We start from the raw sequence: 18773 nt of genomic DNA, 5'->3' as shown, positions 1-18773 counted from the left end.
GGTTTGCCAGACACAGGTTCTGTGTCGGCGCCCGGGGTTAATCAGCCTTCATCAGCTCCAAGGTCTGCTAGAGTGACGCGATCTGTTACCACTCAGGCTTGCAGGCTGAGGAGAGGGAGAACCTATCACAGCCTGGCCTGACGGTTCTAGCTCCCGCCCTTGGTCTATTTATACCCTCACTTGCAGCATGTTCCTTGCCTGTGATTGTCTGGTTTCCTGGCTCTGCGATTCCTGCTATTTACCTGATTGACCACTGTGACTTATTGACCCTGGCTTGCCTCACTATTCTCCTGTTCTGACTTTGCTACTACGTACTCTCCTGGTTTGATTCGGCTCGTTGACCACTGCCTGTTGCTCACGGTGTTTCCGTGGGCAACTGCCCCTACTTTCCCCTTTGCTTCTGTGCGCCCTTGTCTTGTGTTGTCTGTCTTGCACTTACTGAGCGTAGGGACCGTCGCCCAGTTGTGCGCCGTCACTTAGGACGGGCCGTGCAAGTAGGCAGGGACTGAGTTGCAGGTAGATTAGGGCTCACCTGTCCGTCTCCCTACCTCGATTCATTACAGAGACTCTCTCAAAATATACACAGTATGTCATGGTCTGTGGGTAATGTGGACCCACTAGTCCGCACCGCTGTAGCGGGGAGGCAGCTGGCCAAGCAACAGAGCACCCAATCAATACAAAGTCCCGCTCTAGGGTACCTGAATAGTCCAGACAGTGGCCGAGGCTTTAGCACAGATGGAGGTGGGTGCAGTAGGATGTGCCAGACGTGGCAGATGACAGCAAGTGCAGGAGGTTACGCCAGACGTGACGGATGACATCAGGTTGCGCCAAATGTGGCGGATTACAGCAGTTTGCGCCAGATGTGGCGAATGACATCAGGTTGCACCAGATGTGGCGGATTACAGCAGGTGCATCAGGTTGCGCCAGATGTGGCGGATGACAGCAGATGCAGTAGGACACGGCTCCAAATACTAACAGGCTCAGGAACAAGGACAAAGCATGGGATACAGGATACAGGATACAGGTAGCAGGACACAGGTAACAACGGGGACAGGATAACACTATGGGACCATTTGCAAGACCGACATGGGAATACTAACAACGCTGAGGCAATGAGTGGCAGGGCCCTTCTTATAGTCCAGGGTGATCATGGACTAATTGATGATGATTAACATGTGCATGCTGGCCCTTTAAGGCCAGGCACAAGCGCGCGCATGCACCCTACGAAACACAGCGGACCGGAGCGGAAGCCAGTGCTCACATATACATGGCTGTGAGTAATCCAGACGGGTGGCAGAACTGGATGCTACACAGTATAACAATTCTATGGCTATATTCACACAACAGTGAAAAAGAACTGTCAGTTTTTCATGGCCATTTTGCATCAATGTGTGTCTCCAAATTTTAATCCTTTTCAAGTCTGTCTAACCGTTTTAATGGCCTTTTGTCATCCGTTTGCCATCTGTTTTTTCAAAAAAGGGATGTATTTAATTTGTCAGGGTTTTTTTGTCCAAACCCCCTGATAACACCACAGTGCCCATGTAGATAGTGCCGCAGTGTCCACTGAAGATAGTGCCCATATAGATAATGCCACAGTGCTCATATAGGGCCACAGTGCCCACAAATATAGTGCCATATAAAGTGCCATAGTGCCCACATGTAAAGTGCCAGTGTCCATATAGATAGTGCCTCAGTGCCAATGTAAATAGTGCCACACACAGTGCCCATGCGCCACAATGTCCCCTACATATAATTCCCATATAGTGCCACAGGATCATGCAGATAGTGCCACACCCCCATTGAAGTTAACATCACACTCCACCCTGTACTTAGTGGCCCATATCCCCCCTGTAGATAGTGCCACACATCCCCCCTGTAGATAGTGCCACTGCTCATCCTGTAGATAGCTTCACACACCCCACCCTGTAGATAGAAGCCCACACCCCACCCTATAGATAGCATTACATCCTTCCCTCCCCTGTAGATAGCGCCATTGGGTTTCCCTCTAAGAGCGAAATCCCCAGCCAGAGCATCGCCGATGCTCTGGCCAGGGATTTCGTTCTTGGAGGAGCCCCTGACGTCACTGTTTACATATGGACAGTGATGTCAGAGGCTCCCTCTAGGAGCAGAATCCCCAGACAGAGCATTGGCGATGCTCCGGTGGGGATTCCGCTCCTGGAGAAACCCCAGACATCACTGTCCATATACGGACAGTGACTTCAAGGCCTCCCTCTAGGAGCCAGAGTGTCGGCAATGCCCTGGTCGGAGATTCAGCTCCTGGAGAAGTCCCTGACATCACTGTCCAGATTTTGCCAGTTGCCGACGCTCTAGCCAGGAATACCACTCCTGGAGAAGCCCCTGACATCACTGTCCACAGGGCCGGCCATAGTATAGATGGCACCCCGTGAAAAAAATATTTTCGGCGCACCATCCCTATCATAAAAAAAAAATGCCCCATAAAAAGTATAATTCCCCCCACAGTATAATGCTCTTTATAGTGCCCCACACAGTAAAATGTCCCATGTAGTGCCCGCACACAGTATAATGTCCCCTAAGTGCCCCAACACAGCATATTGCCCCCCACACGATATAATGCATCTTTAGAGCCCCCATACTGTATAATGCCCCCATAGCTGCCCCATACAGTATAATAATACAGCCCCCCCACCTCCCCTTGCAGACAGTGCCCCCACCCCCTTGTAAACAGTGCCATACAGCCCCCACTTCCCCCTTGTAGACAGTGCCATACAGCCCCTGACCTCCCCCTTGTACTTAGTGCCCCCCAAACAAATTCAACAAAAAAATTGTACTCACACCTATGCCCCGAATGGAGCTGCTCCACAACGCCAACAGGATCCTTGCGTAGGCCGGAGTGATCCAGTGACATCATCACGCCGGCCTGCACAGGGATCCTGTCTCTGCGCCTGATAAGTTGCAGGCTGAACGGCCAGTAGCCTAGTAAATTACATAGGATTCAATGGTATCTGTGTCCTAAGAACGCAGATACCATTGAATTTGGCGTTGCTACCACTGTAGCAGCCACAGTGGCTACTAGCGGTGCCACCGGGCATAGGGGGGCCATCCCAGTGGGCAGCACAGGCACCCTCAAGCCCGGTGGCGCAGCTAGCAGTTACCGTGGTAGTTATGCCACTGAGCAGAGAAGGAGCATCCGAGCGGAAAGGCAGCTGCAGAGTCGCCGGGCCCAGGCGCTTCAGAAACATAAGCAGGGGAAGGGAACCAGCATAGCGCCCCCTTCCACCTGCTGACGTGATGCGTCCTGTGCGATAGCACAAGTTGCACACCCCAATCGCCAACCCTGCTGTATAAATATGAACAGTGACGACAGGGCTCCCTCCAGGAGTGGAATCCTCGGCCAGAGCGTTAACGATGATTGGCCAGGGATTCCGCTCCTAGAGAGAGCCCCTGACCTCCCTGTCCATATATGGACAGGGGCGTCAGGGGCTCCCCCTGGAGTGGAATCCCCGTCCAAAGCGTTGCCGTTGCTCTGGCTGGGGATTCTGCTCCTAGGGGGAGCCCCAGACGTCAGTCTATATATGGACAGTGACGCCAGGGGCTCCTCCACAAGCGAAATCCCTTGCCAGAGCATTGGCAAAGCTCTGGCTGGGGATTCTTCTCCTAGAGGGAACCCCAATGGCGCTATCTACAGGGGTGGGAACTGTGTAGCACTATCTACAGGGTGGAGTGTGTGTGATGCTATCTACAGGGGGAGCTGTGGCACTATCTACAGGGCGGATGTGTGGCGCTATCTACAGGGGGGATGTGTGGCGTTAACTCCAATGGGGGTGTGGCACTATCTACATGGGCACTGTGGCACTCTGGGAATTATCTACAGGGGACACTGTGGTGCATGGGCGCTGTGTGTGGCACTGTTTACATGGGCACTGAGGCACTATCTATGTGGGCACTATGGCCCTTTAAATGGCACTGTATTTGTGGGCACATATCTTTAATAGATATAGATGTCTCTAATATCTCCAATACACATGTCAATGAAACAGAATTAGATAAGTGGCATGATCAAGATGTTTTAGGAGTGTTAAAGGGCCCTTTTACATGGTACAATGATTGGGAAACGAGCATTCATATGAATGCACGTTCCTGATCATTGACCTGTGTAAACAGACGCAATGTTTAGTCGATGAAAGAGCAAACGCTCGTTCATCGGCTGATCGGCTCGTTCAAGCAGCAATAAATATTATCAGTGTCAGCAGCACATCTTCCTTTGTAAACAGTGAGTTATGATGAAAATGTATGGAGACGAATGAACGTAGTAATGATCACTTGTACCGATACATAATCCAGGGGCGTAGCTAGGGGGGACAGATGGGGCATGTGCCGCAGGCGCAAATAAGAGGGAATGTGGGGGGGGGCAGGGCCGCACCGTCCAGCCGCCGCCTCCCCCTCCTGCACTTTAATTGCACCTTCATCATTGAAAGGCGCTGATCGACAGGGCAAGTCATTTTGCCCTGCCAATCAGTGCCTTTCATAAATGCAAGTGGCGCGATGACATTATCGCACCGCTTGCGTCGTTCAACCCCAGCAGACCTGCTCAGAAGAGAGCAGGTCTGCATTGCCACCAGATGGTGCGGGAATGGGATTAAGGTGAGTATGTTACTTTTTTTTTTATATATCCTAATAAAAATGTGAGTGGCATTATCTACAAGGGGGGCTCTATCTACAGGGGTGGGCTATATGTGGAGCACTATCTATAGGGGGAGCTATATGTGAGACACTATCTAAAGGGATGGGCTATATGTTGGACACTATGTACAGGGGTGGGCTATACGTGGAACACTACAGGGGTGGGCTATATGTGAAGCACTATCTACAGGGGGAGCTATATGTGGGGCGCTATATACAGGGGGGCTATATGTGGGGCACGATCTACAGTGGAGGGCTATATGTGGTGCACTGTCTACAGGGCGGGCTACATGTGGGGCGCTATCTACAGGAGAGCTATATGTGGTTACTATGTACGGGGGGGAACTATGTAGGGCAATATCTACAGGGAGCACGTTGTGTGTTTGTGTGGGACACAGTATATGGCGGTATTATATTTAAGGAACAGTATCTGGCACCATGAGAACTTTATATAGGTGCAGAAACGTTTGAATAGTGAGAAGCTGAAGACATCTGAACGGCAAACTGCAGAAATGGGCTGTGGCCGGGAGAAGTCATCATAGAGGTCTGAACCAGATGGAGAAAAAAGGAGAAAAAGAACAACTAGAATCGGATATCACCTGTGAGTTACTTAATGTAAATGTTTATTGCCTCTAATCAGTAATGTAGTCACTATATGATCTGCAGCGAGATAATGGGTGGCATGATTTTTTTTGTGAAACAGCATCTCCCAGCATATCCTTACCATTTGGGGCATGCTAGTAGCTGTATACAATTTAATGCAAACCTAGGGGTTGCACTAAATTGAGCTGTATTTGTGCTGGCGTTGTATTTATGTACTGAGTGTCACGTAGCGTCTTAGTGGACCCACTAGGCCGCACCGCCATAACAGGGAGGCAGCTGGCCAAACAACAGGAACCCCAGAATACAAAGTCCCGCACAAAGGTACCTGGATAGTTCAGACAGTTGCCGCAGCTCTGGCACTGATGGAGATGGGTGCAGCAGGTATCACCAAACGTGGCGGATGTCACAAGTGCAGCAGGTTGCGCCAGACGTGACGAATTCCTCCGGACGTGGCAGAAGACACAGGACGTGGCGGATGACACAGATGCCGCAGGTTGCGCCAGACGTGGCAAATTCCTCTGGACGTGGCATATGACACAGGACGTAACGTGACTCCGACACTAATAGGCACAGGAACAAGAACAGCACGAGATAGAGGAACAGGTAACAGGGCACGGGTAACAACTGGAACGGGAAACACTAAGGGACCATTTGCAAGACAGACTGGGAAAACTAAGAACGCTCAGGCAAGGATCAGAAGGCCTGGGGCCTTCTTATAGACCTGGAAATCATAGCAGTTGATGATGATGATGATGATTTCCTCATCAGCAGACCGGAGCGGAAGTGAGCGCTGGCGTCTCCTAGGAAGGAGATGCGGACCAGCGCTCACGGCTCCATGGCTGTGGGAGTCGGGAGGTGAGTAAACCCGACGGCCCGTGGCCATGGATGCTACACTGAGCTTGGTTCTGGTACTTTGTATATATGTACTGAGCTTTGTTCTGGTGTTGAATATATGTACTGAGCTTGGTTCTGGTACTTTGTATGTATGTATATACATAAATGTGGAAAAAAAAATTACACCTCATTGATTGGTAGAGAAAACAAACATGGCGAGGGGGAAGAAGGTGTTGGGAAAGAGGTTCAGGGGGGGGTGCCAAACTGAATCTTTGCCCCGGGTGCTGGTGAACCTAGCTACACCTCTATATGTATAGCCAAGCATTGCTCCTTGTGAAAGGAACAAATGAGCACCGATTAACTAGCTGCCACATTGATCGGCTCTCGTTTTCACGGCCCATATAGGACCATGTAATAGGACCTTATGGGTAGGTCTTACATATGGAAAATCACCTTTTCTGCAGTGGTGATTATTGTAACATTGTTAGTTTAAGGTTGATGAAAGACAAATCTACCTAGTTCAAACCATTATCCTGCAATGTTGATCCAGAGGAAAGCAAAAACCACCATGAGGCAGAAGCCAATTTACTCATCTCAGGGGAAAAATATGGCAATCAGTTAAATTACCCATCTTCAGCAATCTCGAAATATAGTATAGTCATAGTAATGCGAAGTGTTTATCATATATATAATGTGTCAGGAATTCTGCACATACTGTATTGTGCTGTGAATTATTTGTTTACATTTTTACAAATAGATTTTTTTTCTGCCATAAAACATAAATAACTAAAGAACACAATCTTTTACAGCATAACTGCTACAGCAGCAAGCATTGGGGCAGCTGGTATACCACAATCCGGACTGGTCACCATGGTTATCGTGCTGACATCAGTTGGATTACCTACTGATGACATAACGTTGATTGTTGCAGTCGACTGGGCTTTGTAAGCTACTCTTCTCACATGACGGTGAAAAAGGATTGTGAATTAGTATGCTATATTTAAACCTTCATCTTGCTCCCATCCTTAATATGTTATGTGCTGTAAAGGTCTTAAAGGCTATGTAAACCTGTGAAAGCAATTTTTCTTAATAAAAAGGTCAATCAGTGTGTTTTGTACAACTTTATTATTAGTTTATATTAACCCCTTCCCGACCACCCCACGTAGATTAACGGGCTGCAGCGCTGGTCTTTGTGCTAATCTACGTGTGCTCTTAACGGAGCGCACAGGAGCTCACACAGGAACTCGCCGCAGCCCGGCATCACCCAGTACATGCTGCTACTAGCAGCCTTAGTACTGGGGGAAAACATCGGGTGGGATCACAGCGTGATCCCTGCCGATTAACCCCTCAAATGCAGCCGTCAATAGCGACCTCCACATTTAAGTTGTTACAACAGCATCGGCACCCCGCAGCGCGATTGTGGGGTGCTGATGGTTGCTAAGGTGTATATGGCGTACAGAGGCAGGACCTAATACACTGCATGTCAGTGTCAAACTGACAGGTCTAATACCCTGCAATACATAATTATTTTGATGGAAAAATAAAAAAGTTATGGCTTTTAAAATATGGCGACACAAAAAAAAAAAAAAAATATTTAAACCATGATTTTATCATGCAAACGCCATAAGACAAAAAAAAACTACATACATATGGTATCGCCGTAATCGCATCGACCCGCAGAATAAATTAAATATGTCATTTATAGTGCACGGTGAACCCGAAAAAAAAAGAATAAAAAACAATAGAAGTTTTCACGGCCTAATTACACTAAATTCAGCAAAAACCTGTGGGATCAAAATGCTCACTATACCCCTAGATAAATTCTTTTAGGGCTGTAGTTTCCCAAATAGGGTCACTTATGGGGGGTTTCCACTGTTTTGGTCAATCAGGGGCTTTGCAAATGCGACATGACACCCGAAAACCATTCCAGCAAACTTGAGCTCCAAAAGCCAAATAGCGCTCCTTCCATTCTTCCGTTGTCACATAGGATTCGTGGACCCACTGGGCCATACTGCTTTGGCGGTATGGGAGCTGGCCAACAGGGCGCAGGTCAGAGTCTATAGTTTATATAGGGTACCTGTGGCAGCTCCGACGGTAGCAAGGCAGGCTTGGCAGGAACTAGGCAGCAGGTAGACGTCAGGCATGGAGAAGTAGGACAGGTGTGGTATACAGCACAGCACGGCTACAGCTAAGCGCGGCACTAGATCAGGATACAGGTTACAGGAAACAGGAACAGGGAACTCTGGGAGCAGGAAACCCTAGGGGACCATTTGCAAGACAGACTTTGAATACGACAACAAAGCTCAGGCGTGGGAGGATGGGGCTGGGACCTTCCTAGTATACAGGCTGAAGTGGATCTGGCACTGGATCAAAAATCCACGACAGGTACCTAAGTCTCCATCATAGAGGTCCGGAAGTGGCAAAGAAATACGCGGGTCAACACTGCCAGTAGGTGTAGTCTGAGGATCAACACTGCCAAGAGGTGTAGTAGGAGGAATGGCAGCTCGTGCCTCCTGCTGACGTGCCAGAATGTTCAAAGCCTGGAGGAGTTGGTCCTGCCGAGAACGGAGGTCTAGCATATCCACCCGCATCTCTTGTGACATCGTCATGGTCTTGGTTCGACCAGCAGGGTCCATGGCCTGAGCTTACTGTCACGTAGGGTTCATGGACCACTGGGCCGTACCGCCTTGGCGGTATGGCAGCTGATCAACGGGGCACAGTTCAGAGTCTATAGCCTATAGGCAGCTCGGGCATTAGCAAGGCAGGCTTGGCAGGAACTAGGCAGCAGGTAGGAGAAGCAGGACAAGCGTGGTATACAGCACAGCACGGCTACAGCTAAGCAGAGCACAAGATCAGGATACAGGTTACAGGAAACAGGAACAGGGAACACTGGGAGCAGGAAACACTAGGGGACCATTTGCAAGACAGACTTGGGATACGGAAACAAAGCTCAGGCGTGGGAGGATGGGGCTGGGACCTTCTTATAGCCCAGGATGCTCTGGAGCAATTAGCTCAATCACCAACATGAGTGCGTTCTGGCTTCTTAAGTCTGGACTGAGCTCGTGAGTGCACCCTGGTGGTCACTGTGGAGCAGGACGGCCGTATGTGCGAACATCTCTTGAGAAAAGGGCGTCGACTGGATGGAAGGAGTTCATGTTCAGCGACCATGGACGTTACAGCCGTGTATCCAAACAGCAGTTTATTACCATATATGGGGTATTTCCGTAATCAGGAGAAATTGCTTTATAAAATTTTGGGGTGCTTTTTCTTCTTTATGCCTTGTAAAAATTGATAATTTATACGTTTTATTGGAAAAAATTTAGATTTTAACTTTTACGGACTAATTCCACTAAATTCAGCAAAAAACCTGTGGGGTTAAAATGCTCTTTGTACCACTCTATAAATTTCATGAGGGGTGTATTTTGCCAAATGGTGCCTTTTTAGGGGTGTTTCCACTGTTTTGGCCCCCACAAGACCTCTTCAAACCTGTCACTTTGCCTAAAATATATTCTAATAAAAAGGAGGCCCCAAAATCCACTAGGTGCTCCTTTGCTTCTGAGGCCTGTGTTTCAGTCCATTACCACACGAGGGCCACATGTGGGATATTTCTAAAAACTGCAGAATCTGGACAATCTTGTAAATTTTCACCTCTATTTTGCTTTTATTCCTGCGAAACACCTAAAGGGTTAAGAAACTTTCTAAATGCGGTTTTGAAAAATTTGAGGGGTGCAGTTTTTAAAATGGGGTGACTTATGGGGGTTTCTAATATATGAGGCCGTTAAAGCCACTTCAGAACTGAACTGGTACCTATAAAAATAAGTTTTGGAAATTGTCTTGAAAATGTGAGAAATTTCTGCTAAAGTTCTAAGCCTTGTAACATCCTAGAAAAATAAAAGGGCTTTCAAAAAATGATGCCAACATAAAGTAGACAAATGGGAAATGTTTATTAGTAACTGTTTTGTTGAATGGATCTGATGGATTCAGGGCTTAGTGCACCATACAGCTGTTCTGTATACAGAATACAGGGGAACGGTATCTCAAAAAGTAAAAATAATTTGTAATAAAAACTAAATATAATATTGCACAAAACACTGATTGACCTTTTTATTAAAAAAAAATTTAAAAAAAATTGCTTTCGAAAGTGTACATAGCCTTAAAGGATGTTTAAACTATATTAGCATTTGTGTGCTAGACTACGTACTTTATATAATTTGATTTGTTGTATTTTGAAAATCCGTGTTTAAATGGCAATGATGTATTTTAAAATCTAGGGATCGATTTAGAACAATGACCAATGTTCTTGGAGATGCTTTGGCTGCTGGTGTTGTAGCTCATGTGTGTCGGCAAGATTTTGCTTCTAATCCAGAAAAGGTAAGGAAATACCTTTTGCAGTCTCACTTTTGCACAAGTAATGCAATCACAAGTCTTACATTCAGTTGAGAACCAGCAAAACATTTTTTTCTCAAGTGCACATATCCAAAATATAAATGAAAAATGCAACTTTGTTGATATTGAGGGGTGCATACATATTCATATAACTATAGGGGTTTGTAAATGGTACATTTTATAATTTAAAAAAAATACATTATGAATGTAGTAATAATATGTTAGAAGACCAAATTCTGTTTCACAAAATGATATGCTGTGTCCTAGAATGGTATTTGAAATCACAAAATAATACTATTTTGCTTCATAACATTACATACATGTAAAAACTGTACACCGCATACTACTAATTATAATTTAATCTCACGTTCCAAATGGCACTGGTCACGTGCGTAGCTGAAACAGCTATTTGTTTAGAGGGTCTGATGTCTGTAAAGACGCAGCTATTTTTCGTTTTTTTCATTTTTGTTTTTTCTTCCCCGTCTACCAAAAGCAATAACTTTTTTATTATTCCATCGACATACTGTATGAGGGCTTGTTTATTGCAGGACGAGTTGTCGTTTTTAATGGCACCATTTAATGTACCATATATTGTACTGGGAAACTAAAAAAAAAAAAATATTTGTGCTGTGAAATGGGCAAAAACAATGATTCCGCCATTGTTTCTCGGGTTTAGATTTTACGGCATTCACCGTGCAATAAAAACGCCACATGAACTTTATTTTACAGGTTGATACGATTACGTAAATTTATATAGTTTTTTTTTATGTTTTAGCACTTTTACAAAGAAAACAGTATTTGTTCAAATAAATTTCTTTGTGTCCTCATATTCTGAAAGCCATAATTTTTTTATTTTTCGTCGTGTGATGGATTTTTTTGGCGGGGCCAGCAGTATTTTTCATTGCTACCACTTTGGGGTACTTGCAAATTTTTGGGGGAGCTAAGGTGACCAAAAAAACAGCAATTCTGGCTTTGTTAATTTGAATTTTTTTTTAAAGCGTTCACCATGCGGGTTAAAAAGCATTATATTAGAATAGTTCTGGCTTTTACAGACGTGTCGATACCAGTTATGTTTTGATGTTGTTTTTTTTTTCAATACTTTAGGGAAAAAAAATGGGAAAAGCCTTTTTTTCTACTTATATTTTTTTAAACATTAAGAAAAATCTATTTTTTTAGGACTTAAACTAGCCATCATTGGATCGCTTCCACAATATACTGCAATACTGTTTGCAGTATATTGCAGTATATTGTGCTTATTTACTATTTACCAGCTCCTATTAAGCCCTGCTTCTGGCAGGGCTTAATAGAAGCACAAAGATGGTAGATTTGGGGCCTTTATTAGACTGCCATGACAATCATCGGCCCCCCGCGACCACGTTGCGGGTGGCCATGGGCTGTCGGAGAAGGACGCCCCTTCTTTATAACGGCTTAGATGCCGCGGTCACTATTAACCACAACATTTTAGTGGTTAAAAGGGTTGGATCCCTTTGCAGGATTACGCCCATTGCGGTGAGGTGCCGGCTGTAACATACCGTAAGCACGATCCATACTTCCTCTTGGTGGCTGTCACATACATGTACGTGACATGCCGCCAAGGTGTTAAGGGCTCTAGTGTCATTTCTGAATGTTTTAGGGTAGGTTTGCACAACTTTTTTTGGTTTGAGGGCCACATTGTCAGAATGCACCACCCACAAGGGCCGCAATTAAACTTAAATTAGTATTCCCATCTTAGCATTTTACACATTTATGGCATATTCAACAGTATATTCCATAAATATCTTAAAAGGATTCGCTACCTGCTACCTGTTTGGCACTCCAGAATGAAGTAGACAAGGTGGCCATGCCTTCCAGCTACACAGTGCCCCCTAGTAGTGTCGGCCACACAGTGCTCCCTGTAACAATGCCAACAGTTACATAAGGGCCTTTTACACCGGCCGATAAGGGGGCGGTGCAGCCTAGTGCCGAACAACGAGATATCATTGAACGGCGCTCGTTTGCTCCTGTCACACGGATATATGGATGGGGACAAACGGTCGTTACTCCGATCGCTCATCCCCATACATTATCATGTCAGCAGCGTGTCTCCCTGTTTGTGCTGCCGACAACAATAATCTTTTACTTTTTTAAAACGATACGACCAGCAGATGATCGAGCGTTTGCTCTTTCATCTGCTAATCGTTCCCCTGTTTACACAGGGCAATTATCTGCAATGAGCGTTACATTAACGCTCGTCTGCACGATAATCTTCCAGTGTAAAACTCCTTATAGTTACATAGATTGAAAAAATGTTTTTTTTTCTTCCTTATCCCCAAACATTGGTATATTCTGCTTTGCATACTTACTGCTTTATTGATGCAACATTCTTTGTAATGTTTTACATATTCAGCATATAGATAACAGAATTGCTTTGTATAGCAGCCATTTTTATTGAGGGGAATAGTGTTTGTACAAGGGCTTATGGTTATTCGGGTATCATGGTGGTAGCCCTTAAGATTGTTGTATAGACTCTCTATTCCAGTTTAAATGTTTCCATGATGTACGGATGTAGCCATCTTTATCTTAACTGTGATAATTTGCTGATATCACACAACAAAATACATTGAAAAGTCATTTAAAAGATAAAGGATCTTGTCACTGTGTATTAAGTGCGTTAAAAGTCAAGGTAAAGACGGCTACATCTGTAAGTGGAGTTTATGTCAATAAATATTTTTATATTTTTGCAATCTATCAGAGTTTTTCTCATTGTGCCAATATACATACCCAATTTGTGGTGTTCAAATGTTGAAAAAACTTCATCAAGTTCAACCTTTCTCAATAAATTACCCGTCATTCATTGCTTGATTAATTATAACCCGCAATGCCATTCGTCAGTAAATAATCATCTAGCCCTTTTTTTGAACGCTGACATTGTATCTGCCATCACTACCTCTTGGGGTAGGGCATTCCATAGCTTGACCACTCTAACTGTAAAGAACCCTTTCCTATATTTATGTCTGAAACGTCTTTCTTCCACATGCAATGGATGTCCCCATGTCATTTGTAGAGTCCTTGGAAGGAACAGATCATGTGCTAGTTCTCTGTATTGACCACACATATACTTATACATGTAAGGGCCTGTTCACATCAGCGTTCGCTTTCCGTTCAGGGGTTCCGTCGGAGACCAGGCCAAGGTGAGCGGAAGTGAGCGCTGGCGTCTCCTGAGGAGGAGACTGGGGCCAGCGCTCGCAGACCCATGGCTGCAGCCGTCAGGAGGTGAGTGAGCCTGATGGCCTGCGGCTATGGGCATGACAGGAAGTCCCGTCACAGCGTGATCTTGCGAGATCACGCTGTGTAGTGAAACAAGCTGGGTATGAATGAAGAGAAGTGTATGACGCTGATTGGTCAGCGTCATACACTTCTCTTTACAATGCCCACTTGGTAAAAAGTTTAAAAACGCCCAGTTGGTCATTAAGAACTAATAATAATAAAAACCACTGTTGTTATCTACATTACAGCCCCTATCAGATTAGGTAGGAGATAGAGCACTTATAAACTGGTGACAGAGCCTCTTTAAATATTGGTACAACATCAGCCGTTCACTGATCCTGTTAGGCTGGGTTCACACGACCTATTTTCAGGCGTAAATGAGGCGTTTTACGCCTCGAATTACGCCTGAAAACACGGCTCAAATACGTCGGCATACATCTGCCCATTCATTTCAATGGGTTTGCCGACGTACTGTGCCGACGACATGTAATTTTACGTGTCGCTGTCAATAGACGGCGCGTAAAATAACAACGTCGTCAAAGAAGTGCAGGACACTTCTTGGGACGTAATTTGAGCCGTTTTTGATTGACTTCAATTAAGAACAGCTCCAAATTACGTCCGTAATGGACGCCTCGCAAAACGCGAGTACGAGCAATTATGTCTGAAATGCAGGGGCTGTTTTCTCCTGAAAGCAGCGCCGTAATTTCAGCCGTAATTGTCGTTATCGTGTGCACATACCCTTACAAGAGAGTCTGAGGGTATGTTCACACGACCTCTTTTCAGATGGAATTACGCCTGAAAAAACGTCCCTAATACGCCTACAAACATCTACCCATTGCTTTCAATGGGAATTACGATGTTCTGTTCCCACGAGCCTTTATTTTACGCTTCGCTGTCAAAAAACGGAGAGTAAAAAGACGCTCCGTAAAAAGAAGTAGCATGTCACTTCTTGAGGCGTTTTTTGGAGCTGATTTTCCATTGAACACTATGAAAAACGCCTCAAAAAACGCCTCAACAAACGTCTGAAAAGAAGCCTCAAAAGAAGCTCCAAATTTAATTCTCAGCTTCAAAAACGCCTGAAAATCAGAGGCTGTTTTCTCTGAAATCAGCTCCGTATTTTTCAGACGTTTTTTGTTAAGCGTGTGAACATACACTTAGAAGATTAGATACGATGGTCTGTCCATTACTGAGCTCAATTCCCTTAAAACCCGTGGATGAATGCTATCTGGGCCAGGGGCTTTATCAATATTCAATTTTCTCAGATGCAGCTGTACATTATCATGTGTTAAGCAGGTAATATTGGATGGGGAACCTTTATTACTGTCCCCCTGAATATCTGGCATGGGCAGTTCATCCGTAAACACAGAGGAAAAGTATGTGTTTAACCCCTTCAGGACTGAGCCTGTTTTGGCCTTCAGTACGAAGCAGATTTTTCAAATCTGACCTGTCACTTTATGTGGTAATAACTTCAGAATGCTTTAACCTATCTAAGTGATTCTGAGATTGTTTTCTTGTGACATATTGTACTTTATGTTAGTGAAAAAAATTGGTCGATAAATTTAATATTTATTTGTAAAAAAACACCAAGATTTAGAGAAAATTACCAAAAATGTGCATTTTTCAAAATTTAAATGTATGTACTTGTAAAACAGATAGCAATACCACACAAAATACTTACTAGTTTATATTTCCCATATGTCTACTTCATGTTTGCATCCTTTTTTGAACATTCTTTTATTTTTCTAGGACGTTACAAGGCTTAGAACTTTAACAGCAATTTCTCATACAGAGAATTTCAAAAGCCTATTTTGTCAGGGACCAGTTCAGTTCTGAAGTGGCTTTGAGGGCCTTCTATATTAGAAAGTTCCCATAAATCACCCCATTTTGAAAACTGCACCCCTCAAAGTATTCAAAACAGTATCCAGAAAGTGTTTTAACTCTTTAGGCAGTTCACAGGAATTAAAGCAAAGTAGAGGTGAAATATACAAATGTCATTTATTTTTTTTGCCAAAATTCAGTTGTAATATATATTTTTTCTGTACCGCAGAAGGTTTTACCAGAGAAATGCAACTCAATATTTATTGAACAGAATCTGTAGTTTTTAGAAATATCCCACGTGACCCTAGTGTGGTAATGGACTGAAACACCGGCCTCAGAAGCAAAGGTGCACCTAGTGGGTTTTGGGGCCTCCTTTTTTTAGAATATATTTTAGGCACCATGTCAAGTTTGAATAGGTCTTGTGGTGCCAAAACAGTAAAGACCCCCCAAAAGTGACCCCATTTTGGAAACTACACCTCTCAAGGAATTTATCTAGGGGTATAGTTAGCATTTTGAACCCACAGTTTTTTTGCTAAATTTATTTGAATTAGTATGTGAAGATGAAAATCTACTTTTTTTCTGAAAAAACCTAGACATTTTTAATTTTTACAAGAGATAAAGGAGAAAAAGCACTCCAACATTTGTAAAACAATTTCTCCCGATTACGTAAATATGCCATATGTGGTAATAAAGTGCTGTTTGGACCCACATCGGGGCTTAGAAGGGAAGAAGCACTATTTGGCTTTTGGAGCTCAAATTTAGCTGAAATGGTTTTCGGGTGTCATGTCGAATTTGCAAAGCCCCCGAGGGACCAAAACAGTGGAAGCCACCTAAAAGTAACCCCATTTGGGAAACTACACCACTTAAGGAATCTATCTAGGGGTATAGTAAGCATTTAGACCACACAGGTCTTTTGAAGAAATTATTAGAATTAGGCCGTGAAAATTAATATCAATATTATTTACACTAAAATGTTGAATTTTTTCAATTTCACAAAGGATAAAGGAGGAAAAAACACCCCAACATTTGTAGAGAAATTTCTCCCGAGTATGGCTATACCCCACATATGATCATACATTTTTTTTCATTAGAAAGTAATTAACCCTTTCCGGACTGATCCATGTTTTGCTTTTTCTTTTTCGTTTTTCCCTCCCCGCTTTCCAAGAGACATAACTTTTTTATTTTTCCGTTAATAGAGTTGTGTGAGGGCTTAGTTTTTATTGGTACCATTTTTTGGTGCATACAACTTTTTTGAGAACTTTTTATTAAACTTTTTGGTAGAGCCAAGGTGACAAAACAACAGCAATTTTGTAGTTTTAAATTCTTTCTTTTTCATGGCGTTTACAGTGCGAGTTAAATAATGGTATATTGTAATAGTTTGGACTTTTACAGATACAGCGATACCAATTTTGTGTTATTTTTTTTACATTACATAGTTACATAGTTACATAGTTTGTACGGTTGAAAAAAGACACATGTCCATCAAGTTCAACCAAGGGATGGGGAAGGGGAAGTGAAAAAATTTCTACACATAGGAGCTAATATTTTTTGGTTCTAGGACATTATCTAAGCCTTTTTTTTAAGCCATCTACTGTCCCTGCTATGACCAGCTCCTGCGGTAGACTACTCCATAAATTCACTATTCTGACAGTAAAGAAGGCTTGTCGCCTCCTCAGGTTGAACCTTTCTTTTTTCCAGACGGAGGGAGTGCCCCCTTGTTTTTTGAGGGGGTTTTACATGGAACAGGATTTCACCATATTTTTTGTATGTGCCATTCATATATTTATATAAGTTAATCATGTCCCCCCTTAGTCGTCTTTTTTCAAGGCTAAATAGGTTTAGTTCTTTTAATCTTTCTTCATAACTTAGGTTCTCCATGCCCGTTATTAGCTTCGTTGCTCTTCTTTGTATTTTTTCCAACTCCAGGGCATTCTTTCTATGAACTGGAGCCCATAACTGGTAATATTACATCTCTGTCCCGCGAGTCCATGCCTCTTTTAATACACAACAATATCTTTACTGGCCTTTGAAGCAGCTGCTTGACATTGCATGCTGTTATTTAGTTCATGATTTACAAGTACACCCAGATCCTTCTCAACAAGTGACTCCCCCAATGTAGCTCCCCCTAGGACATATGATGATTGCAGGTTGTTCGTACCCAGGTGCATAACTTTACATTTATCTACATTAAACTTCATTTGCCAAGTGGACGCCCAAACACTTAGTGTGTTCAAAATCAGCTTGATTACATAACTTGGTGTCTTCTGCAAAAATAGAAATAGTGCTATTAATCCCATCCTCTATATCATTAATAAATAAGTTGAATAATAGTGGTCCCAGCACTGAACCCTGTGGAACACCACTTATAACCGGGGACCATTCAGAGTAGGAATCATTTACCACAACTCTCTGGATACGGTCCTTGAGCCAATTCTCAATCCAATTACAAACTATACTTTCTAAACCTATAGTCCTTAATTTACCCATTAGACGTCTATGAGGGACAGTGTCAAATGCCTTTGCAAAGTCCAAAAACACTACATCCACAGCAAGCCCTCTATCTATGCTTCTGCTCACCTCTTCATAAAACCAAATCAGGTTGGTTTGACAGCTTCTGTCCTTAGTAAAACCGTGCTGGCTATCACTTATAATACTATTTATTGTCACATAATCCTGTATATAGTCCCTCAATAGCCCCTAAAACATTTTCCCCACAATGGATGTTAAGCTTACTGGTCTATAATTACCCGGCGAAGACCGGCGAAAATAGGCACCACATTTGCCCTGCACCAGTCCCTTGGCAGTATACCAGTCACTAGAGAATCTCTAAATATTATGAAAGGGCGACAGATATAACTGAACTAAGCTCCTCAAGAACTCTAGGGTGTAACCCATCTGGTCCCGGGTCCTTGTGTATGTTTATTTTATTTAATTTAGCTTGCCCCATATCTACATTCATCCAATTCAGTATATCAACTGATATATTAACAGGACTGGCACCAACTACATCAGCTGCTCTTTCTTCTGTTGTATATACAGAGCTGAAGAACCCATTTAGTAACTCTGCCTTCTCTTGATCCCCTGTGAGCAACTCCCCATTACCACTATCTAGGTGTCCCACATATTCAGACCTTGGTTTTTGCATTTATATACTTGAAGACTTTTTGGGATTTGTTTTACTATCCTTGGCCGCCTTCCTTTCATTTTCTATTTTTGCTGATTTT

The 18773-nt window shown here is 43.7% G+C and overlaps 1 protein-coding gene across 1 annotated transcript in view; it reads left to right on the top strand.

The window, feature by feature from the left end:
* The window catches only part of LOC142740843 (excitatory amino acid transporter 5-like), a 414141-nt gene that overhangs the window by 315953 nt on the left and 79415 nt on the right, over window positions 1–18773 (top strand). Inside the window, exons 9-10 of the mRNA XM_075850270.1 lie at window positions 6909–7043; window positions 10371–10470. Of these exons, the coding sequence (XP_075706385.1) occupies window positions 6909–7043; window positions 10371–10470 (235 nt within the window). The remainder of the gene's footprint in view (window positions 1–6908; window positions 7044–10370; window positions 10471–18773) is intronic.

This window comes from Rhinoderma darwinii, chromosome 1, assembly GCF_050947455.1.
Source record: "Rhinoderma darwinii isolate aRhiDar2 chromosome 1, aRhiDar2.hap1, whole genome shotgun sequence".
NCBI lineage: Eukaryota > Metazoa > Chordata > Amphibia > Anura > Rhinodermatidae > Rhinoderma > Rhinoderma darwinii.
The sequence above is the reverse complement of the archived record's forward strand: the minus strand, read 5'-3'. Positions and strand labels throughout refer to the sequence as shown.